Source organism: Malus domestica, chromosome 07 (genome assembly GCF_042453785.1).
Source record: "Malus domestica chromosome 07, GDT2T_hap1".
Taxonomy (NCBI): Eukaryota; Viridiplantae; Streptophyta; class Magnoliopsida; order Rosales; family Rosaceae; genus Malus; species Malus domestica.
Window position 1 is genome coordinate 23962302 of NC_091667.1, and position 23865 is coordinate 23986166.

At 40.3% G+C, this 23865-nt stretch overlaps 2 protein-coding genes and 1 non-coding gene across 7 annotated transcripts; 1 reads left to right on the forward strand and 2 right to left on the reverse strand.

Moving 5' to 3' along the window:
- Positions 1 to 6255: 6255 nt before the first annotated feature.
- LOC103439461 (NAC domain-containing protein 71-like) lies at positions 6256 to 8866 on the reverse strand. 3 transcript variants are annotated; one of them, XM_008378024.4, is made up of 7 exons: positions 8531 to 8866; positions 7969 to 8243; positions 7655 to 7780; positions 7331 to 7561; positions 7062 to 7220; positions 6844 to 6973; positions 6256 to 6720 (listed from the first exon to the last, which is right to left on the reverse strand). In XM_008378024.4, exons 1-6 carry the CDS (start codon positions 8718 to 8720, stop codon positions 6884 to 6886), a joined length of 1071 nt encoding a protein of 356 aa, XP_008376246.3. In that variant the 5' UTR covers positions 8721 to 8866; the 3' UTR covers positions 6256 to 6720; positions 6844 to 6883. The 3 variants fall into 3 exon arrangements, with proteins under 3 accessions (XP_008376246.3, XP_070680912.1, XP_028961610.2); XM_070824811.1 differs by having other exon boundaries at positions 6256 to 6716; positions 7331 to 7780; XM_029105777.2 differs by having other exon boundaries at positions 7331 to 7780.
- A 2669-nt stretch (positions 8867 to 11535) lies between these two features.
- TRNAM-CAU (transfer RNA methionine (anticodon CAU)) lies at positions 11536 to 11620 on the forward strand. The gene is given in 2 exon segments: positions 11536 to 11573; positions 11585 to 11620. It is a non-coding gene; the product is annotated as a tRNA-Met (tRNA).
- A 118-nt stretch (positions 11621 to 11738) lies between these two features.
- Positions 11739 to 20228, reverse strand: LOC103439460 (NAC domain-containing protein 69-like). Of its 3 annotated transcripts, none has more exons than XM_029105780.2 (8): positions 19667 to 20228; positions 18501 to 18751; positions 18020 to 18166; positions 17673 to 17911; positions 13224 to 13299; positions 12825 to 13130; positions 12325 to 12730; positions 11739 to 11954 (listed from the first exon to the last, which is right to left on the reverse strand). In XM_029105780.2, exons 1-7 carry the CDS (start codon positions 19860 to 19862, stop codon positions 12437 to 12439), a joined length of 1509 nt encoding a protein of 502 aa, XP_028961613.2. In that variant the 5' UTR covers positions 19863 to 20228; the 3' UTR covers positions 11739 to 11954; positions 12325 to 12436. The 3 variants fall into 3 exon arrangements, with proteins under 3 accessions (XP_028961613.2, XP_028961612.2, XP_008376245.3); XM_029105779.2 differs by having other exon boundaries at positions 12825 to 13124; positions 18480 to 18751; positions 19667 to 20069; XM_008378023.4 differs by having other exon boundaries at positions 18480 to 18751; positions 19667 to 20069.
- Between the last annotated feature and the right edge of the window lie 3637 nt (positions 20229 to 23865).

Sequence of the window (23865 nt, forward strand, 5' to 3'; positions counted from 1 at the left end):
GCTGGCTTTATCAGACCAGCCAAATATGTGGAGTGGTTAGCCAACATCGTACCCGTTTTAAAAGCTGTAACAAAAGCAGTACGATGTTGTGTTGATTACAGAAATATTAATGGCGCTACACCAAAAGATGAGTACCCCATGCCTATGGCTGATTTGTCCATAGATGCAGTAGCAAAGCATAAAGTTTTATCTTTTATGGATGGAAATGCCGGATATAACCAGATAAAGATGGCTCCAGATGATATTCATAAAACAGCTTTTAGGTGTCCTGGTCATGTGGGGGCATATGAACATCTGGTCATGCCATTCGGGCTCAAGAATGCTGGCGCAACATATCAAAGAGCAATGAATGCCATTTTTCATGATCTAATCGGCCAGAGCATGGAGGTCTATATCGACGACATCGTGGTGAAATCTAAAACAGAAGAACAGCATCTAGTAGATCTCAGGCAAGCATTGATAAGGATGCGGATCCACAAATTGAAGATGAATCCAAAGAAGTGTGCATTTGGAGTAAGAGCGGGCAACTTCTTGGGATTCTTGGTGTATCAGAGAGGTGTGGAAGTGGACAAAAACAAGTCTCGGGCAATATTGGAGTCACCTCCACCCACCAACAAAGTGCAGCTTCAGAGACTACTAGGCAAGATCAACTTCTTGAGGAGATTCATTGCCAATTTAGCAGGCAAAATCCAACCGCTGACTCTTTTACTAAGGTTGAAAGATAAAGAAAATTTCGAGTGGGGGCCGACCCACCAACAGGCATTTGACAGCATCAAGGCCTACCTAACTTCTCCACCAGTACCGGTACCACCTCAAAGGGGAAAGCCCTTGAAGCTATATATTTCTGCTTCGGAAAAGTCAATTGGGAGTTTGCTAGCTCAAAATAATGAAGGTAGAAAGGAGCAGGCTGTATACTACCTCAGCAGAATTTTGACCGAAGTAGAAACAAGATATTCTCCAGTGGAGAAATTGTGTTTGGCTCTATATTTTACAGCCAGCAAGCTAAGACATTATATGTTACCTTGTCTCGTACACATCATTGCCAAAACAGATGTGATAAAGTACATGTTGTCAAAGCCTATGCTAGCAGGAAAGATTGGGAAGTGGATTCTAGCACTGTCAGAATTCAGCTTTCAGTATGTACCTCAAAGGGCAGTCAAAGGCCAGGCAATAGCTGATTTCTTGACCGAGCATCAGGAACCTCAAAGTGAGGTAATCAATATCCCAGGAAGTTTGGAGGTTACTAGCATTTGGATCCCACCAAGAAGTGATGTTTCGGGCAAAGAAGATTAGATCCAGCAAGAGATAAGAAGAGTAACGGGCCTATGGATTACTCCTTGGAAGCTATATTTCGATGGATCCCACACTCAGAAGGCTGCAGGAGCTGGGATTGTGATTATAAATCCTCAGGGGGTTTATCATTATTACTCATTCCTGCTCGATTACCAACAAAATACTAATAATCGGGCAGAGTATGAGGCATTGATTATTGGTCTGGAAATCCTGTTGGATTTGGGGGTAGCAGAGGTAGAAGTCTTTGGTGATTCAGAGTTGGTAGTAAACCAGCTAAATGGCGAGTTCAAGTGCAGACATATCACTATGGCGGGGTACTATATGGCAGCAACACAATTGTTGAGTTTCTAGGAATCCGAGATATCAGTCAATCATATTCCTAGGGGATCTAACTTAGCAGCCAATGAAATGGCGCAACTCGCCTCAGGAGTGCCAATACAGGAAAGAAAGTATGGAGTAAATGTCGAGATTCAAACAAGAAACCTTCCTTCCATCTTGGATCGGGGGTTTAGTTTGGATGTAATGGTTCTAGAAGCCAAGATGGAAGATTGGAGGGCACCCATCATTTATCACCTGAAGGATCCTTCTTCACCTACAAGTAAGAAGAATAGACAGCAAGCAACCAAATATGTCTTATGGGCGAAGAACCTTCTGAGAAAAACCCCGGATGGATTACTGTTAAAATGCTTAGGCTAGGAAGAATCCATGAGAGTGATGGCCGAAGTACATGAGGGAATATGTGGAGCACATCAAGCGGGGACAAAGATGAGATGGCTACTCAGAAGGTACGGTTATTTCTGGCCCGACATGGAAAAAGACTGCAAGTCTTATGCCCGCGGTTGTGAAGAATGTCAGAAGCATGGACCTCTCCAACACGTGCCTTCAGTACCTTTGAATCCAGTGGTCAAGCCTTGGCCGTTCCGAGGATGGGCGATGGACTTCATCGGGCAAATTTATCCAGCTTCTAGTAAAGGGCATACTTTTATAATTATGGCGACGGATTACTTCACCAAGTGGGTGGAAGCATCAGCAGTAAAATCCGTAACTTCCACCGTAGTCAAGAATTTTATCGAGACCAAGGTCCTGCACAGATATGGGGTGCCCGAGACTATAGTGACGGACCGTGGGCCATCTTTCATTTCAAAAGAAGTCGAGGAGTTTGCAAGCAAGTATAAGATAAAGATGATCCAATCCAGTCTGTACTACCCTCAGTCAAATGCGCAGGCCGAAGCTAGCAACAAGATCCTGGTCAACATTATTAAAAGAATGGTGACAGATAGTCCAGAAAAGTGGCATGAGATGTTGGGGAACACGTTGTGGGCATACAGAACTTCCAAAAGAGCGGGGACCGGCACAACTCCTTATGCTTTGACGTTCGGGCAAGATGCAGTGCTCCCCATGGAGATCAACGTTGGTTCCGTAAGAATTCAAAACCAATTTGGGTTACATAGTACAGAATATATCGAAGCTATGTGTCAAGGTATTGAAGATCTGGATGCAGCCCGAATTGAAGCCTTGAACCAGATTCAGGAAGGAAAGATAGCTGTTGCCCGAGCTTATAACAAGAAGATGAAGGTAAAGTCTTTCAAAGAGGGAGATTTAGTATGGAAAACAGTCCTCCCGCTGGGAGCTCAGCTTCGGGGTTTTGGAAAGTGGAGCCCGACATGGGAAGGTCCTTTCATTATCAGTCAAGTCTTGAATAAAGGAGGATACTACCTAGCGGACCTCGAAGGAAATAGGCAGAAACATCCCATTAATGTTAGATTCTTAAAGAAATATTGTCCTACATTATGGGATGTTAGGGATTGTTACATTGAAGAGGGGGCAGAGTGAAGCAAGCTTCGGGAATCCCATATGCAGTGTTTTTGTTCATCAAACATTCAAAGAGGGCAGAAAGACAGAAATTGCTAAAATAGTATTTATTTCATGTCGACAAATTGATGAAATTTACAGAGTTCCAATCCTATGTATTACATTTAATTCTCTCTGAGTATGGTGGTGTCTTCAACTGGTTTCCCGACGTCTTCATGGATGGAACCCAATCGGGTGATCGGGTTGTGCGGCCAACATGGGCCTGGTAGAGGATCCTCCAACGGGGCTGTCACCATATGTGATGGTGAAGTCCGATTTATCACCGCAACTTGCGGGAGGACAAACCATCAGGAGGAAGCCGCCTGACCAGGGGTGTTGGAGATAGAGGGGCGGTCGACCAAGGGTGTTGGAGATAGCAGTCATCAGTTAAAACCTCCTTTTCTCGCGAAAAGGGAGTTTTAGGAAACTCCACTCAAAACCTAAGGAACCCATTTCTCAGTTGCTAAGAGAAAACAAGAACGCTCAAGATGGATGGAAGTTGAAGGCCAGAACCAAAGGAAAGTTGGTGGTTTTGTAAGAGAAGTCCCGAGCTAGATTTTATAGAGCTCAAAGGACAGTTCAAGGGTCATGAAAAGAGCAAGGGGCACTGGAAGCACCAATTTCCAAGGACGGATATGCATGCATACGGGTATTCAATCAATGTCGACGCTTGAGATTCCAACCTTCACATTAATTGAAGCGGGCACTGTTTGGATTAAAACTTAATTTTTGGCCTAAAGATGGAGTCGGCCCAAAAGGAGGCCTGGAGGAATAGAAGATTAAAGCCCAGCCGAGACTTGGGAAGGCAGGAAATGGCCTTTTCTGACTTGATACAATTCACAAAGGCCACTTGCCTACCTACCCAAGGACCAAGTGGTATAGACTGATCAGACTGCACAGCCCATAAAGTACTTTATGGTGGCATTACATGTAATAAAGCTGATGAGTCATCACCCTCAGACCGCATTCGGGCAAAGCTGTTGCTACAGGAGCCAAACTGAGTAGTCTATAAAAGGAGGAAGAGAAGACAGGAATAAAGACACTCAATCAAACAAACAAAAGCACAAACTCTGCTCAAAAAGTCAGATTTGCCTTCAAACGAAGCTGTAGTCAGCCCAAGCTTTCATCCCCCTCGGGATAATCTTTTCTCCTAAACTTTGTAATAGCTCTGCTACCTTGTTCAAACTTGTTGTAGTATCGATTCACCCTTTTGTATTCTCCTTTCCCCTCTCCACCTAAGCTTTCAGACCTTTGACATAACCACAAAGATAGGGACCTGCAAGACGATCAGCCTTAATTGATAAGGTTTAATCTTGCCCGACCTGTTTGTTCTGTCTTTGTCTTTTCTTTCTTTAAAGTCTAGCGATATGTTGTATGTTTTTAGTTATATACAAGTTGTCTCTAGTAAAATCACGATGACAAAGCTTTTGACACTTGGATCTGATTTAAATATATCTTCAATGCTTAAATTAGATCCAAGTCCTAAGCCCGCAGGCATGTAAATCTGATTAGTTTAAAAGTCCTTGGCCTCAAGGCATAAAAAAGAACTTTATGTGGACTTAACCCATCCACGACAATCCTTGATAAACGAGAAGTCCGAAGTTACTTGGGGCGCAAGTAATCGACCTACCTTCTAGTTTTCTTTCTATTATATCATGATTATCATAGAACGCTTAAGCATGGGATGGACTCTAATGGAAAGCCTCAAGGCCTACACTTAAGGCCCCACAAAGGCATCCATTTGGATTCATCCTATTTAGCGATCTTAAGAGTCTAAGCATAAGAATGAACTCTGATGGGAAGCCTCAAGGCCTACACCTAAGGCCCTACAAAGGCACCTATTTGGGTTCGTTCTATTCCTTGGATTCGGGTAATCAGAAATATAATAGTTAGAAGACTCCTACAATCACAAGAATACATATGATGCGTTCGAGTACTGGTTTAGTTATGTATGGGAAGCCTCAAGGCCTACATTTAAGGCCCCACAAAGGCACCTGTTATAACTAAACACGGTTTCTTGGATACATATATATATATATATACAATGAAAGAACGACAAGCATTTTACATCTGCCATGCTAAAGATGGCAGTGGCACGCCTGAGCACCTAAATGTTAACCTTGATTGTGAGCCTCAAGGCCTATACCTAAGGCCCCACAAAGGCACCTCTCAAAGTTAACTCTGTCCTTCTGTTTCAGCCTTACCCGAAGAGCCTTGCCCGAAGAGTCTTGCCCGACGAGACTTGCCCGACAACGCCCAGAAACGAAGCAGAAGCCCGACAGCAGCCCTCAACCGGCGCCAACCTCCAGGGGAGCTGTGTGCTCGTCGGCCAGGAAACATCCCCAGCGGAAATTCCTGCCACGAACAGGAAGAATGTAGAATAAATGAATCTAGAGCTTTAGGATCAATGGATTCAAAGACATAGCACTTGGGAATTTCCTGTGGAGATGAACTTGCTTCAAACACATGAATTTCGACAGAAATTAACCGGCTGGCGGAGGTGGTTTGGCTAGTCGGCCGTTACCTATTCCATTAGGAACCACATTTTTTGGTATCCATAGCGTTGCTTCTTTTTTGGCCAAATCCTAATTTCGTTTTGCTTCTCCCGGTCGTCGAGCATGAGACTACTCTTTTCCCTAACACCGACCTCTCACTTCGTTTCGTTCTTCTTCTGTATCGCCGCTTCAATGAAGACATCAGATCGGCCCGACTTTCCCAAATGCCCACCACCGGCCTCCAACTTTGAGTTTTCGATCTTTTTTCAACTTCAAATAGTTCGCTCAATTCGATGTCGATCTCCTCATCACTTCTCAATGTGGTTATAGCACTGTCATGTTCATGGGGCACGTTTTGCTTGCCAAATTGCAGCACTGCCATGTTCATGGGCACATTTTGCTTGCCAAATTGCAGCCGTTTGCAGCCGTGTATCCTTTCGATCTCTTTTCTCCTTAATTGGGTGTAACATAATACAACATGTAACAATTGACATTGCATATATAGAAAGAGAGAAGAATATGCAAAAGCCCGTTCAACGTTAAGAGGTTCTGATAAACGGAAAAGGATCCGGCGATTAAATATAAATAGTATCTAACGACAACTGATCACACGATATACGATGAACGGTCACGATCACAGGATCACTGGATCCTCGATGATCCTTTTCCCTGATAAACAATACAAAAGGATACTTACAAAAAGGTGTAGCACCTTAAACTACAACCATATGTTTTGATAGTCATTCCAAATATAACAAAAATACATCTCAAGTAACACTAATATGTCATCTGATAGATACTACAGCAGACACGCAGCAAGAGCTTCAGAACAAACAAAAGCATTGCCAATAAGGCGCATTATGGCTTGGTCGAAACATTATTCCGTGGAGGATTTGATTAACGACTTCAGGGAGATATTTCCACGAACTTGAAAGAAGGCCTTCAGTTACTGTGAGCTACCTCTTCCATGCCTAATTCAAAAGCCCTCTTTACTATTCTCCTTTAGCTAATGCATAATAGCATTTTACACATCCATGACACTACTTTGGTGTTCGTACCACTCCTGCACTTCGATAGCTTGCTGTCATTCAAAATAAGTTTATGTTACTTCTTCATAGGACTAATAATCATAGTTAACTATAACCTTATTCAAGAACTTGGTGGGAAAAAAGTAATTAGCTTCATATTCGGGATTGAAACTCACTGTCATGCAAAACATCTCCCACTGTTGTTTTCATTGGTGGCTACAGTGTGTAGTCCTCTAGTTGAGGTAGATCAAAGAAAAATGGTAGATCAAAGAGAAATTCCATATCTTCTTCTGGTGGAGGACATACCTAGATTAAGAATCATGAACAAGAGCAAAGTTTAAATATATCCATAAGAAGTTCATATAAGAAAATGTTTAAAGAGACTCATTCTTACCTCTGAAATCCTTTTATTCGTAGCTTGATTTTCAAAATTAGAAATGGAGTTCTTAAATTGTTCATCATCATCACTGGTAGAAACATTATTCTTGGATATAACACATGTTGGTGACTCTTGGGCGACATGTAAACAGAGTGAATCCATGTCGTTTTGGGACTGAACACATAATTGGATTAAAAATCACAAACAAGCAGGTTAAGTTTTGATACACTTTTGTATTATTAAAGTTCATATAGAAATATTCAAATAAGCATTTTTATTCTCACCTGTTGAGACATATTATGTGGAGCTTCATTTTTTAAATCAGATACGGTGAAACTATGAGGTTCACCTTCATCACAGGTTGAAATATCATTCTTATTAATATAAGAATAATTATTATCTCCAAATGGTGATTGTATTGCATTACAATCATCATTGGTGCCATTGGCTTGCAGAACATCTTCCAGCTCTATGTATCCGGATGATAGGGGTGTAGAGGAACTGTTATCCTGTGACTGAAGAGAATCAAAGAGTGATGCATAAGTTTCGATAAATTTCTCGTGATCCATGAGATAAATGTTAAAAGACCAGACGATTCTCATTCTCACCCCTGGAGTCACAACAGCTGCAGCATGATCTTCAACATTAGACACACTACAGCTGCCAAGTTCAACTTCACCGATTGAGGTATCCTCCTCATCGGATTTTTTCTTCATGCGACAGATAACGAAATCCTTCAGCATAAGTTGGACAACAATATTATGAGCTATAGATCCAATCCAATTGCCACACTTCAAAACTATTACTAAATGTATGTTAAACACGGAAACATCAATCCAACACACAAATTTGATGTTGCATAATCCAAAGATAATAAACAAGGAACAAAATAGCAAACTCTGCAACTGGAAAAGAGAGTGACCTGAGGCAGTTTAGGATTGGCTTCACTATCAATGCGATCGTGCTCGTGCATGACCCAGTTGGTTTTTTTCGGTTTAGGCTCACAACGCCGGTAGAACGTCAAGGTCCTCTTCTTACCAATGACAGCTTTGGACCGCCGAACCTTGATATCACGCTCCTTGCCTGTGATTTTCCAGTAGCCTCCTGGTGTGGTTCTGTTGGACCGCTTGCTGTTCTTGTACTTATAATTCTTTCGACCGAAGAAGTACCACTCCATATCGTCGGATGGCATGCGAGCTGAAAATTGCAACAATTCGAACCAAGAAATTGAGGCCAACCAAATTCAAGTCTTGAAAAACCAAGTACTAAAAACAGAGCAAATTTTTCCCCTTGGGAGCTCATACATAATTGTTAGCGAGAAAAAACCAAGTACACCAACAGCACCAAATAAAATCAAAACACGAAATGGATGCCAATCCAATTCAGTTCTTCAAAACCACATACCAAATACAAAACAATATACTATTTTTATGAATAATGATAAATAAACAGTGAAGAAAGAGTGGGAGAGACTGAATAATTACCAGCCAAATCCCCAGGGTCGAAGTTGCAGACATCGACTTCAGGGATGTTTTCAGCTTGGAAATCCTTGTCCTGTTTCTTGAGCTTCAAGTAATGGTCCACCAGTTCCTCCCCGGTGGGGTGGAATCTGAACCCTACCTGCCCTGAACCCCCTCCTCCTCTTGTTTTTCTCTTTCTTCCCGGTGTTTCCATGTGTTTCTTTTCTCTCAGCGTATGTGTGCGTGTGTGCGTGTGTGTTTGTGTGAAATGAGAAGAAGGTGCAGCTACAAGTATTTTATAAAGTCACTTCAGAATAATCAGTACTATTTGATCCAGCCAATCAAGTCTCGGACTTCCCAAACAAGTTTGCTGACATGCCACGCTTTTATTTTTTATTTATATATTTTTGTCTTTTTGATCAACCCCTCTCGGAAGTTTACTTTTTTCCTTTGAATTTTTTGGTAGACAACCCCTCTTGGAAGTTTAGCTTTAGGATTACTTTATAACACTTGGAATCTTCCCACTTCATAAAATCTGTCAGAGGCAGTTACACGTCCTTTTCCCACATTGAATTACAAGTCCAAAAGCATTCGATATGAAATGATACGCTCGTTTTTATAATTTGCACCCTGCATTTGTTTTTGGGATTTGGATCTTCTCCTTAGCCAATGGAAATGATACTTCTGATCAAGTATTGTAGACCGTTAGATTTTTATCTAATGGTTACAAACAGAAGGGTTACTTTAAAATTATAATAATTATAACCGTTTGATGAAAATACAACGATTCACAATACTTGATCAGGAGGATTCTCTTCATTAGCTAAGGAGAGGATCCAGATCCTTGTTTTTGTTTGTTAATTTTCTTTAACTTTTTCAACATAACGATAACAAATAAGTATGAATTGTGCTTGTGGTAAAAAATGATGGGTTGAAGTAACTCGTAATAATACTAGACTTTTGTAATAGAGAGTGACTTTTACGCATCATTTTCATCTTTTGCACTCTTCACTTCGATATTTTATTCTATTTAATTTGTTCAAGTTAACCGAGATCATCATCTTATGTTCTAAGGGAGAAGGAGATCGCGTAATATTCGAAGTTTGAAGAGAGTACTCAGGAAGATTAAGCTCAAGTTGATCATCCATGGTTTTCAATTCTTTAAAACTGCATTCATGTGTATACTCCTAGTCCCCTAACCAAATTATTAACTCTAGGCTTCACTAAAACAAATAGTTCACTCAAAAAGGGCCAAAACCTTTACATTTCATGACTCTTCTAAACACGCAAAAAGGAGCCAAAATACTCATCCTCGATACATAACGGTATGATCTCCTAAAGTATATCATATGCAAGTCACGTGATTTAAATTGATAGAATTTGAATAAAATAACTTTGAATCTTATAATAGAGATGAAATTTACAATTTTTAATAAATTTTAAAAGACTTAATTTTTACTCGGATATTAATTGATGACCAAATTGGCAGCGTGCTCTATTTTTAAACCTGCAATTGAGACAAGAAGTTTAAGAGCAACACATGTGAAAGTATAAAACCACGTACTATTTCTTTAAAACAACTTTCTTTAGAACTCAAAAATTTGATTGGTTTGCGACTTAAACTAGACAAAGAAATCTAAAAAGAGGGGGTCACATGAGAGGGAGAAAGATGAGAGATGAGGAAAGAAAGTAAGAGATGATTGAAGAAAAAAGAAAAAAGAGAGAGAATTGGACGAGATAGAGAGGAAGAGAAGTGAGAGAAAGAACCGAGAAAATGAAGAAAGCGGATTAAAGGAGAGACGAAAAAGGTAAAAAAAAAAGGAGAGAGAGAAGAAAAAAGAGAGAGAGATTTGGAGTGAGAGGGAGGAGGGAGAAAAAAGAAATGAGAGAGTTGAAGTTTAAAAACTCTAAAAACTCACTTTTTATGTTTTTAGAGAATATACTATATTTTTTAGTTAGTCTTAAGTTCAGTTTTTGAAAATAGTCCTACCAAAACAAGTTTTTAAGGCTTAAAACTTGAAAATTATTTTTGAGTTTAAAAAGTTGGATTCAAGTAGAGTACCAAATAGATCCTAAATTTTTAGACCATTTTTTATAGACTGCATGATGTGACGATTAATGATTGAGCTCTTATTTTAATGAGTTAAAGAAGTCCAACCATCAATTACCACATTATATAATTTACAAAAGATAATCTAAAAATTTCATCTCTCTAACATCATTCATAAAACATCATTCATTTATGAAAGACATATAACGCGATGTCATAGTTGATGTGGGTGGAGGAATCCCTTTGGTTCCTCCCTCTTTATAAAAAAATATATATTTCAGAATTTTGTTATTGGAGAATGGAGATATCCAATAGGGCTTTAAGACTTCCCTCACACGTCTCAACTACTTCCTCACCATGTTGTCTCAAGTACCTCTTCTCCAAAATCATGACCTATCTTTATCTCAAGTTACATAATTATCACTCAATCTTACCATATTTTTCGACCAACAAACTTTTTCGTAACTAGCCCGTCTAATTTTACAGCCTCAAGGTCCTTCTCTAGTAGTAACTTTCATAAAAGAATAAGTGTTTAACTCTTTATAAATTCTCTAATTTTATTGTGTATACATGTGTAATACATAATAAACTCACACAACAAACATAATTGAAATTGAAAATGTGCATCTATAACTATTTGTTAAAAGTTGAAAATTTTCGTCGCCAGAAAAATATATACGGTATATATAATATACCCCACTGACGCGGTGGCTGGGGACTCATTATGGCACTTACGTTGGGGAGCTTGTGAGTCATATTTAATGTGACAAAAATGTAAATATTCATATGCTTATAAATATCTTGGCCCACAAATTGTGGCGTAATCTTTTTAAGTATCAATTTTGACTGGTAATGCAGGTCTCCTTCAAACCATTTTTGACCAAGCAAAGTTTTTGAGGATGGTTGTGGGCTTTAAAGTTATGTAATACATTTTGCATGTTCCGTTTAAATTGTACATAACACAGCCTTGAACAGCGTTGGGGTGGTGGCGCAGTTGGCTAGCGCGTAGGTCTCATAGCTTCTGAGTGATCCTGAGGTCGAGAGTTCGAGCCTCTCTCACCCCATTCTTTTTTATCTTTTGCTATTATAGGAAAACAAAAACATTTTAACTTCCAACTTCTAACAACACGAACATGGTCCAGTAGTATTTATCTTTCACAATTTTAAATGATATCCCAAGAGTTTGAATTTCCATATGATTTCTTTAACATCTCAACTTCTAACACTACCATGGTCTAACCGTATTTCTCTTTTACAATTTCAAGAAAATATCCTAAGAGTTCGAATCCCCGCTACCAAATGATTAAACAAAAAACAATATACCGTACCGAGATTCCAGTACCAGCCATACATCATTACATCTGGTACGTAGAAACAGAAACATGTCAAACTCCATAGGCTAGACCTGTAAACGGGTCGGGTTTATTGGGTTTGGATCGGGTTCAACCCGACCCGTTAAGTTAACGGGTCACCCGAACCCGACCCGTTAAGCTAACGGGTCACCCGTTAACCCCCGTTAACAATTTTTTTTTTTGCATAAAGTTTATTTTTTGTTATTAAGACTTTACTAAAATTACTAAAATATCCTCAACTAACGGGTCCTAACGGGTCTAACAGGTTGACCCAAAGTGACCCGTTATTTAACGGGTTGTTAACGGGTTCACCCGTTAGCGACCCAATCCATTAAGCATCCATCCAAATACAAATATTAACGGGTTGAATCGGGTCGGGTTAACGGGTTGGGTCCAAAATGCCAGGCCTACCATAGGCTATGCCAAATGTAAACATTTCATCACTGCAAAACATGGCTGGTACTCCCACATTTTATAGCAGCAATAAGCAACCACTAAGTCTGGCATTACTCATTGTGTGACGCTCATCTAGCACCACTGCCCGTATAAAACTACTTCCCAAGCAAAAACAAAGAACAATATCGCACCTAGAACCGTGTTGAAAAGGTATACTGATGGGGGACTTGTTAATGGGGGGAAAGTTTCCCAGGAAATGAAAGAACAGCTCATCCAATTGCCGGCGGTGGTTGCATTGTGTGTCTGCTTCAAACCCTTTTCTGTATTATTGCCTTGAACCGCCTCTGCGTCTTTGTTAGATTCTGTTATAAAGTTCCTCTTCGGGGGAAAATCAACAGCAGCTCGACGCTCTGCAGCTACTTTGGCCTGCAAAAATAAACCAGATTAAGTTGTGGAAATAGCCTCTCCAAAGAAACATTATTCATGTTCTCCGTGCTGCAGTTTGGGTTCTCTCACTCACCTTGCTTTGCTGCTGTTCTAATTCATTAGGTTTGCCTGGTGCTAAGAGGGCACTTGTTGAATATGTTCTTCTCTCATTGTTATAGTATTCGTCGGAGGCTAACTGAATAGAGTTAATCTGAAGGCTATCTGCATCTACATCCACAGAGGAAGCACTCTTTTTAATGGGTCTTGATGCACCAGAATCTTCATCACTGACTGATTGAAGACGATCAGTCTGAGGTTTAGGTAATACATTGGTAGAGGAAGCAGCCTGTATTAAGATCCGGTTACGAAGCGTAACACCTTTCCCGCCCCGGGACTGGCCCTAAAAAATAATAATAATCAGAAAACATGAGCAAGTTTCCAAAGCTTCCAGTACCAAAAAGTTAAGCGAAGTTTTAGCAGAACGCTTTTTTACCTCTTCAAGTTCAACTGCATGTTGTACTTCTGTGGCTGAGCCACTGCTTACTCCACAATCCTTTAAATACACCTTCCTAGTGTCACGGGCCGCATGTTAAAAACAAAGAAAATGCCCAAGACATCATATATCTAAGCCCATGAAGCCATGTCTTCATGGAAGCTTCTGGAACGTCCCGGAGAAATCAAGAACGTGGCGGAGCATTCAAGATAATCTAGGGCATTCCGGAACATTCCACACAAGTGTACATATTTAAGCCTCACCTAGAATAATCTAGATTAGGCAAGTTGTATCTAGAACTATGCTAGATATTTTTGGATGTAAGTAGGGGATTCTAGAACCCTCCATTGAGGAGGTGACTTAGGCCTATAAATAGGAGGTAAGGCCATTTGGCCAAACCATCCAAGAATTGTAAGCAATTGTAAAGTTCTCTTAACTTTCAATACAAAGCTTCCTTTCTCCCATCTTCTAAGTGATCTTAGCATTCTCCAAGCTATCTTAGCTTTCTTTGTGATTCGATCCGGGGAAGCGAGGCTTCGAAGGCTTACTTAGCTTGTTCGTCGAGGTATTCAAGTCTAAGTGCCGCACGGGCGGAAGGCTTAAAGAGTCATCCCGTGACAGCTGGTATCAGAGCCAAGCTCGTGAATCACTTGAAGGAAAGTAGGATATGGCAAGTGGAGAGATGGTGTCCGGAGTCTCCGACCAAAGGGAGCGTACTGCCGAGGTCCAAGACGTTGCCAAGAGCAAGCCAAAGTTAAAGGACTTGCAAGCATCGATGGAGACCATGGAAGAGCGACTCGAGAAGGTGGAACGAACCATACTCGAGTTCGATACTCGACTTGATGAGGACGTTGTCGACAAGGAGGAAATCCAAACCATGGTGGACAATGGTAAGGATGAATTGCGTGGCTTGGTGGAAGGGCTACGAGATGAGCTCCTTGGCGCTCTCAACACCATGGCAGACAAGATGCGGAGGGAAGTCCAGGTTCACCTTGACAACATAGAGGCAAGGTTTGTGGCGCTTCAAGAAGAGATAAAGGACACAAGAGAACTTAAGGGAGATGTGGCGTTTTGTAAAGAAGCAGTTGTGAAGCAATTCGTGCAAGGGTCGAGGGAAATCAAGGCGTTGGACTCCAAGGTAATCGACTCCTTTAAACCCAAATCCTATAATGGGAAGAGGGAAGCAAAGGAGCTCGACACATTCGTGTGGAACGTGGAGCGATACTTCAAGTACCTAAAGCTTGAAGATGACGAGTCCAAAATCTCAACGGCAACCATGTTCTTAGCTGACAATGCCCTTATGTGGTGGCGTCGCCGAAGCATGGAGATTGAGCAAGGTACGTTCTCTCTCACCACTTGGGATGAATTTAAGAAAGATCTTATGTTGCACTTCTATCCCCAAAATGCCAAGTACGAAGCCAAGGAGAAACTAAGGTGGCTCAAGCAAACGGGGAGCGTCAAAGACTATGTCAACGCCTTCGTGAGCTTGTTATTCGAGGTGCCCAACATGTTAGAGGAAGACAAGCTCATGTACTTCATGAGTGGACTGCAAAATTGGGCAAAACTCGAACTACAAAGGAGGCACGTGCAAACATTGTCTGATGCCATTGCCGCCGCTGAATCCTTGATTGAGTTTAAATCAAGCCACCAAGGTGATTCCAAGTCCACGGGGAAGAGGGGTAACCATGAGAGAAGTGGGGGAGAACATAAGCCGAAGGACAAGGCCGAGACAAGCAAACCGAAGGAGAAGAAAGCCGATAAGCATGACAAAGGCAAAGGTAAGTCTTGGCAACCCACTTGTTACCTATGCGACGGCCCTCACATGATGCGAGATTGCCCACAAAAGAAGGCCCTTAAGGCCATGGCCTTCAAGGAGGACAAGGCCGAGGAGAGTAACGATGCAACGATGGGATGCATCCGTCTACTGAATGCCATCCAGACAACCCTCCCACAACCTAAGGCTCAAGTTGGGGGAGGATCATTGTTCGTCGACGTCAAGACTGGTGACAAGACGACGCGTGTGTTGGTGGACACGGGAGCAACACACAACTTCATGACGTCGGAGGAAGCCACAAGGCTTGGCCTCCGAGTCACCAAGGAGCCCGGTAGCGTGAAGACGGTAAATTCCGCTGCCACCCCCATTGTTGGAGTTGCGCGCAATGTACACGTAGACATTGGCACATGGAAGGGAACAATCGACTTCACCGTAGTCAAGATGGACGACTATGGCGTAGTCATTGGGTTAGAGTTCATGGACAAGGTACGAGCCTTTCCCATTCCATTCTACAATATCTTCTGTATCCTATCCGACGGAAGACAACCTTGCCTAGTGCCATTGGAAAGGCAAGCCAAGAAGTGTACCCAGCACTTGTCGGCAATTCAATTTGCCAAGTCTTGGAAGAAAGGCGAGGCCACATTTCTTGCAACCCTAATGTTGAATGAAGGGGAGGAGAAGCACGGGCCTTTACCGAAACAAGTGGAAGACGTCCTTGTGGAGTTTGCGGACGTGATGCCTAAGGAACTGCCAAAGAAGTTGCCACCAAGGAGAGAGGTCGACCATGCAATTGAGTTGGAGCCTGGTGCTAAGCCTCCCTCCAAATCACCTTATAGGATGTCGCCACCCGAGTTGGAGGAATTGAGGAAGCAACTCAACGAGCTGCTTGATGTTGGCTACATCCAACCCTCCAAGTCCCCATATGGTGCACCTGTCTTGTTCCAACGCAAGAAAGAAGGTAGCCTAAGGTTGTGCATCGACTATAGAGCATTGAACAAGATTACCATCAAGAACAAGTACCCACTTCCGTTGATCGCCGACTTATTCGATCAACTTGGTGAAGCAAGGTACTTCACAAAATTAGATCTTCGATCGGGATACTACCAAGTGAGGATAGCCCCTGGAGACGAATCGAAGACGGCGATGGTGACCAGATATGGAGCTGCACGCTTGTTTTTAAAGCACGTGGTGAAGTATTGGGGAGTTCCGAGAAGCATAGTCAGTGATCGAGATGCTCGCTTCACGGGTAGATTTTGGAAGGAGCTCTTCAAACTACTTGGCTCGAAGTTAGACTTCTCCACAGCTTTTCATCCCCAAACTGATGGACAAACGGAGCGGGTTAATGCATTGTTGGAGACTTATTTGCGGCACTATGTTAGTGCCACTCAACGAGATTGGGCTAAGTTACTTGATGTTGCCCAATTCTCTTATAACTTGCAACGTTCGGAGTCGACGGGGAAAAGTCCGTTCGAGTTGGCTATAGGGCAACAACCCTTGACCCCGAACACGGTCGTGACTGGCTACACGGGGAATAGTCCAGCCGCTTTCAAAACCACGAAGGAGTGGCAATTAGCCCACGAACTTGCTCGAGCTCATTTGGAGAAGGCTTCAAAGAAGATGAAGAAATGGGCGGATCGCAAGCGAAGGAATGTGGAGTTCCAAACTGGCGACCAAGTCTTTGTGAAGCTCAATGCGTCTCAGCACAAGAGTACTCGTGGCTTGCACAAGAGCTTGTTGCGGAAATATGAGGGACCATTCCCTATCATCAAGAAGGTTGGCAAAGCCGCGTATGTTGTGGAACTCCCACCCCGCCTCAAGTTTCACCCGGTGTTCCATGTGAGCAACTTGAAGCCTTATCATGCGGACGATGAAGAACCAAGTCGAGGTGAGTCTCATCGAGCACCCCCTTTGATGACGGAGGCATTTGACAAAGAAGTGGAGAGCATTGAAGCCAAGCGTGTCGTGGTGCGACCAAGACAACCAAAGCATGTGGAGTACTTTGTCAAATGGAAGGGGCTACCATACTCCGAAGCAACCTGGGAGAAGGAGATGTCCTTATGGCAATATAAGGACTTGATTCAGACATTCGAGAGGCAAGAGTCGACGAGGACGTCGACGGCTTAAGTGGGGGAGGATGTCACGGGCCGCATGTTAAAAACAAAGAAAATGCCCAAGACATCATATATCTAAGCCCATGAAGCCATGTCTTCATGGAAGCTTCTGGAACGTCCCGGAGAAATCAAGAACGTGGCGGAGCATTCAAGATAATCTAGGGCATTCCGGAACATTCCACACAAGTGTACATATTTAAACCTCACCTAGAATAATCTAGATTAGGCAAGTTGTATTTAGAACTATGCTAGATATTTTTGGATGTAAGTAGGGGATTCTAGAACCCTCCATTGAGGAGGTGACTTAGGCCTATAAATAGGAGGTAAGGCCATTTGGCCAAACCATCCAAGAATTGTAAGCAATTGTAAAGTTCTCTTAACTTTCAATACAAAGCTTCCTTTCTCCCATCTTCTAAGTGATCTTAGCATTCTCCAAGCTATCTTAGCTTTCTTTGTGATTCGATCCGGGGAAGCGAGGCTTCGAAGGCTTACTTAGCTTGTTCGTCGAGGTATTCAAGTCTAAGTGCCGCACGGGCGGAAGGCTTAAAGAGTCATCCCGTGACACTAGGTGACTGTGGCAGAGTGGAGTTATTTAAGACGTTAGCGTGAGTTATTTGTTCACTGAAAGCCTCATACGGGTCAACAATAACTGTATTTACGAACTCTTCTGAATCTCCATCCGATTCATTAGCTCCAGGTGCAGATTGCGTTCCATGGTGATCATTATTACCACGCGTATGTCCAAGCATACTGCCCATATGCCTCTGAAAAATGTCCGGATTTGGTGGTGGCTGATTATGTTCCTGCATAATGAACAACAAGCAAGCGAAGGTTTTGGATCTGTTTCTTTTGCTCCGAGTATATATATATATGAAGAAGTTTTAATCACCATTCGTGCTCGACATTCTCACCTCTTCAACATGCATATTATGTGCTGGTTGCAGTTGATTTTCAAAGTCATGTGCATTGTTGTAATTACTAGATTCACCTTCATCACAGGTTGAAACATCCGTATTCTTACCTGATTTCTTCTTTACGTGACAGAGAACGAAATCCCTCTGCAAATAAGTTGGAAAACCAATTATGTAATGAAGTATCACCAACAGAAAATTAAACAAGGTTCCAACCAAAAGTCACTGAACTTTGCACATTTACAGAACAAGCCAATTGGCTTGAAGGGGTTTCGATTTTGATCCATCCAATGATTTCAAAACCAAAACCTCTTCGAACCAAACCAAATAGACTTGAGTTTCACAACGAAAACCCCTCAAGCCTCCGGTATAGAACTTGCCTCATACAATGCTGCAAATTGTACATCATATATCCCTAACATTATTAACAAAGACCCGATAACAGAAAGAGAAGGATGACCCGATTGGCATTAGGACTGACTTGAGGGATGTAAAACTCATGCATGACCCAGGGGGTAATTTGGGCTTGACGAGGGCGACCTCGGTAAAATGTCAGAATCCTCTTTTTACCGATAGTTTTGTTGTCTCGAGCCGTGACTATTTTATCCCGGCCAGTGATCTTCCAGAAGCCTGTGTTTGTCGCCCTTTCGATGTCGTGTCTGCTGTTATTTTTGTAAATTGGTCGGTTGTAGAAGTACCATTCCTCATCATCCGACTTTATCAATGACTTAGCTGCATAAAAACACAACATTTGGATCAAACCAACACATAATTTTTACACTCATTCAAATGCAAACTAAAAAGTATCAGTAAAAAGGTAGCGATTTTCGCACCCCATCTTCAGCTATTTCCACTTAAAAAATGAACATTTTACAATTTTTCGAACTCGCAGAAGAGTGTTAAGCGCTAAAATCTCTTACCTTCGTAAAATTGTCACTCAAGAAAAAACAATAGTAACTTTAAGAACTGGTATTGGTAATAAGTTACGTTTGGATCAAACCCAATTGCCTAAACAGAGATTCAAACTGTAGGGGTGTATTCAATTGGGATTTTGAGGGATTTTAATTCTCTTAATGAATCTAATCAAGATTTTAGGTGATTCTCAGAAATTTAATGTGTACTCAATTAGGATTTTAAGATAGTTTATTAAAATCATTAGAAATCCGGGTGTATTCAATTAGAATTTTAAAGAAGTTTATAACATTTTAGGTGTATTCAATTAGAATTAGAATTTAAAGAATTTGGAAAACTTGAGGAATTTGAGGGAATTTAAGAGATTTTGTAGTGTATTTTAAGCATCCACAAATCTCACATTTCCCCATGAGATTTCGAGGGAATTGAATCAAAATTTTACATGGAATCTCTACAAATCAATTAAACTCCATAAAAATCCATGAATTTATAAATCCATTAAAATCTCTCAAATTCTCAATTGAATACATCCCTTAGTAATAAGTTACACATTACTAAAGTTGTCACCAAAAATAAAATAAAAAATTGAATTTTTTAAGAACTGGGTTTGGTAATAAGTTACGTAAGGATTAAACCCAAATACCCAATGGCAAATACAGATTATACAGATTATCCGACTCTTTGAAACAAGAAAAATAAAGAAAATTTAAGACCTGGGGTTTTGCAAATAATTACCAGGCAAGTCCCAGGGCTCGTGTTTGCAGATATTGATTTCACGGATGACGTCGCTGACGAGGGAATCCTCTCCCCGGAGCTTCAACTGCAAGTAATGGCCGATCAGCTCTTCTTCTGTGGGGTGGAATCGGAATCCCACTGGCAGTAATATGCCTCTTGCGGTTGCTCTGGTGAAGGGGATTCCATTGGAAGCCATCCTCCTTCATGTAGGACAAATGGAATGCTGGGTGGGTTATTTTAGGATTAAGAAAAACAAGAGAAACAGTAATTGACTTGAGGTCGATCAAAGTCTTTCTCTTTCAGTGGACATTTTTTGCTTATGGAAGAAGCTATTAAACTTCTGCTTGGTTGTACATGGTGGGCTCTGGAATTTTTGTTGTCGTGATTTTTTGTGGGACCCCGGGCAATCCTACGTGTGGAACTGCTTGCTGTATGGCTGCGTGGGTGTGCTTCTTCGGAAAGAGCAGAGAAGCTACAGGGATCATGAGAAGATTTTGTATCCCATTTTTTCCAAATAGAAGATTAAATGAGGGTAGGTTGTGAGACTGAAATTTCTGATTCAATTGCTTATTTTGCAGTTTTGAAAACAGAGGGCATATAAGAAGTAGACGAATTTCGTCATCGTGTAGGATAAACAGTCGATAAGGTAGATCGAGAAAATCTAATTAAAAAAGTCGGTAGCATTTTCATGGAGTTTCAATCAAAATATGTCTTCATATATTGTCACTTCTCAAATTTATTTATATAAGATTTTGTGCCCGTTTGATAAATAAATATTAGATATATCACTTTAGAGAATATTTTTTAGGAAGCTTTAACGAAAAGCCCATGGTACTGTTCACTTTAACGAAAAACCACATTTTTACACTAAAAAGTCAAACCTGGTACTATTCACTTTACCCTTTATTTTGTCATTATCATTAAAACTTAAAGTTTTCAATCACTTTTCATTAGTTTTCCTTATTTTTTAGGGAACTTTAACAAAAAGCTCCAAGTACTGTTCACTTTAACGAAAAACCACATTTTAACACTAAAAAGTCAATCCTGATACTATTCATTTTACCCTTTATTTTGTCCTTATCGTTAAAACTCAAAATTTTCAAACCCTTTTCATTAGTTTTCCTTATTTTTTAAGGTATATGTTGTTGGAAATTCTTTGGTTGTAACATGAGATTCATCTCAATATATTTGTCTCACTAATTACTCAATTCACTTTAGTGTGGTTACTCTTATTCGCAATAATCTTTCTAATAGTTTAGCTTTATTTAGTTTATAGATCCCAAAACAAATTGCGAGTCTCAAGAAGTTCTTCCAGGCCCGTAGTAAAGGATAGAATTTTCAATGTGTTCAAAATTAGACTTGGCAATTTCTTACACTTGTTAACACGACACATAAATGACACGAAAATAAAAGGTTTCGAATCAACACGATAACTAGTCAGGTCATTAGCAGGTTACACGATAAGAATCTGTTAATAACAGGTCATTAACAGGTTTACACGAAGGTGACACGCGGGTAATCCGTTTCAACAAGTTAAAAAAATATATATATTTTGATGATTTTAATTTTTTTAAAACGACTAAATAAATTTACTATAAAATATAATAGTCATAGTGTATATGCATATATTGTGTATTAAATATGTATTATAGTAATTATTATTCTACATAAACCGAAAAAAATAAAGTTTTATTTATTTATATATTTTAAAAGTATACTATAGGCAAAGAGTGAGATTAAAAAAATTAGAAAACTCATTAAAAATAAAAATATGAAGTAATTTAAAAATACCAAACACATTAAAAATTGTAATAATTAATTTACAAGTGCGAAAAATGTGAAGAAATATGCAAACACTCGTTATCGCATCCTATACGGTTTGGGATGGGTACATTGTCGTTTGAATTTTTAAAACCATACAAACCCTCATGAAACACAACTCCCTTCATTTTGCATATCCTTGAACATTTGGTAATTTGTAGTAATGTACTAATGCTTTTTCATTTGGTTCTTATTTTGAGGTATCTAATACTTGAAAGGTAAATGTTTTTTTTTTATATTTTGAAGTAATATTTATGTGACAATGCGGTATGCATATACTGATTTAGTATTATGTTTTTTATTTTTTTTGGGTCAAATTATGTTTTTTTTTCTTCATTATTTATGGATTTAAAATATATTTTCTTTAACGAGTAACAGGTCGGGTCATATTACCTGATTATATTAATGGGTCGATATGAGGTCAGGTCATATTACCCATATATTTTAATGGATGTTACATGACACGACCTATTAAGATATTGGATATGTTAGAAAAACAACATGAATACGAAAATTATGACACAAATATCATGTCTATTCAAAATACGTAGTAGAATATCACATGTCATTATACTATCAAGTAGACACTTGAAATGGATTTTGTCTAATCTAAAGACATAAAATGAGGGGTAAATCTCAGTTTACTACTCTCAAGTTTCGTGGTATTCAACATTTGGTACATGAAGTTTTTTTCGCACTAGAGTCATACCTAAAGGGTTAATTTTAGGACAGTCTCATACATCCGTTAGTCTAGTTGTTAAGTCTCCTGTTAAATGATGATGTGGCGCCCATATGAACAATGTCTAGGCGCCACGTGTCTTTAAGGATCCACGTGGAAATTAAAAATTAAAAAAAAAACAAAAAACAAAAAATTCAAAAAAACCAAAAGTTTTCTTCTTCGAGAGCAAACACACATCTCTCCCTAGACCTCTGGCACTCGAAGCTTCTCCAATCTCAAATCCATGGAGGCTGCTTTTCCATCAAACCCTAACCTTCATCCTCTAATCGAATCCCTAGATCCTCATCCCCCTCCTTCTGAAACCCTACCCTTCTACTATGAAATCCTTTTCTTAGATTTCACTATTATAATATACGTATCTGCAATATTAGGATTTTATATTATTTTTCGAGAATTTATTTTTAATTTGTTTAAATTTAGATTTTTATTAAACTGGTTACGAAAAGTAAAGTTTGGAAATTAATTATTTAAAATTCGTAGACCTTTCGAGGTCACAATTTATATTTTCGAATAGAGCTCGATTTTACGAACGCGTGAGTGCAAATGGAAAGTAATTTGGAGCTATAACGAAAGAGTTATTAACATTTAATGTTATGGATATTTTTGTATTTTTGACCTTGCTAGAAGATTCCAGATTTTCTGGAACCATCAGATGTAGCCACGTGTGTGGCTGGGATCGAAAAGGAAGAAGAGAAGGGAGAGAGATGTACGGTTAGGATAAAAAGAAAATGAGAGAAAGGAAGGAGGAGGGGAAGTCAGCCAATAAGGAGAGGGGAGAGGAGAAAAGTGGATGAATGGGAAAGGGAAGAAATGAGGGGGAGGGAGAGAATAGAAAGGCACGGGATCACGGATTCCTGCCCAGTTCGTGCAACCCGACCCAATGGGGCTTGCAAACCTGACGCCATTCAATTGAGGCAAATCACCACCTGGGAACGACTCCCTAGCCTTCCCCTTTCCATTTCCACCCAAAATTAGAAGGAATTTTGTGCTAGTTTTGGAAAAAAAAACTGAAGGTGGAGCTTATGGGTGTACGGCGGCGATCCACAAATCGTGAAGCTAACTTAACCCATTTCCACCACTAATAGGCTCCCCTCAATCTCAGTAACAAAGCCCGAACAGTGGAGGATGCGTCAGAGCAAGTATGGAGGTCGAATTGAGGACACCCAAATTCTAGGGTTCTGGCGGGTTTGAGGGAAATTGGAGCATTTCCTGGCATAATTGGCCTTGGTAACAGGTATGAAAATTGTTCCCCTCACTGAGATCTACTTTTCTGTGAAATTTGGTAATTTTTTGAAATAGTTGAATTTTCTGGCAAGTTGGGGTGGCCGACTGCCAACCACAGCGGCGTGTGCGGCGAAGCGCGGCCAGTGGACTGAAAATATCTTTCTAAGTAATATTAGATGCCCTGAGTCCATGTTTGACACCCGTAGTAAGTGATTTGATTATTTGAATCTAGTTTTATTATGATACATTACTTGATCAAAAATTTGAATCGACAATCCGACCGTTGGATCGTCACCAAAATTTAATGCATTATAGAACGTAATATTTGACGATAGCTAGAACTGACGGATCAGGAATCCGATGTACGGATCTTCCTAAACTGGATTTCTAAGTTAGAAAAATTAATTGTTAACCG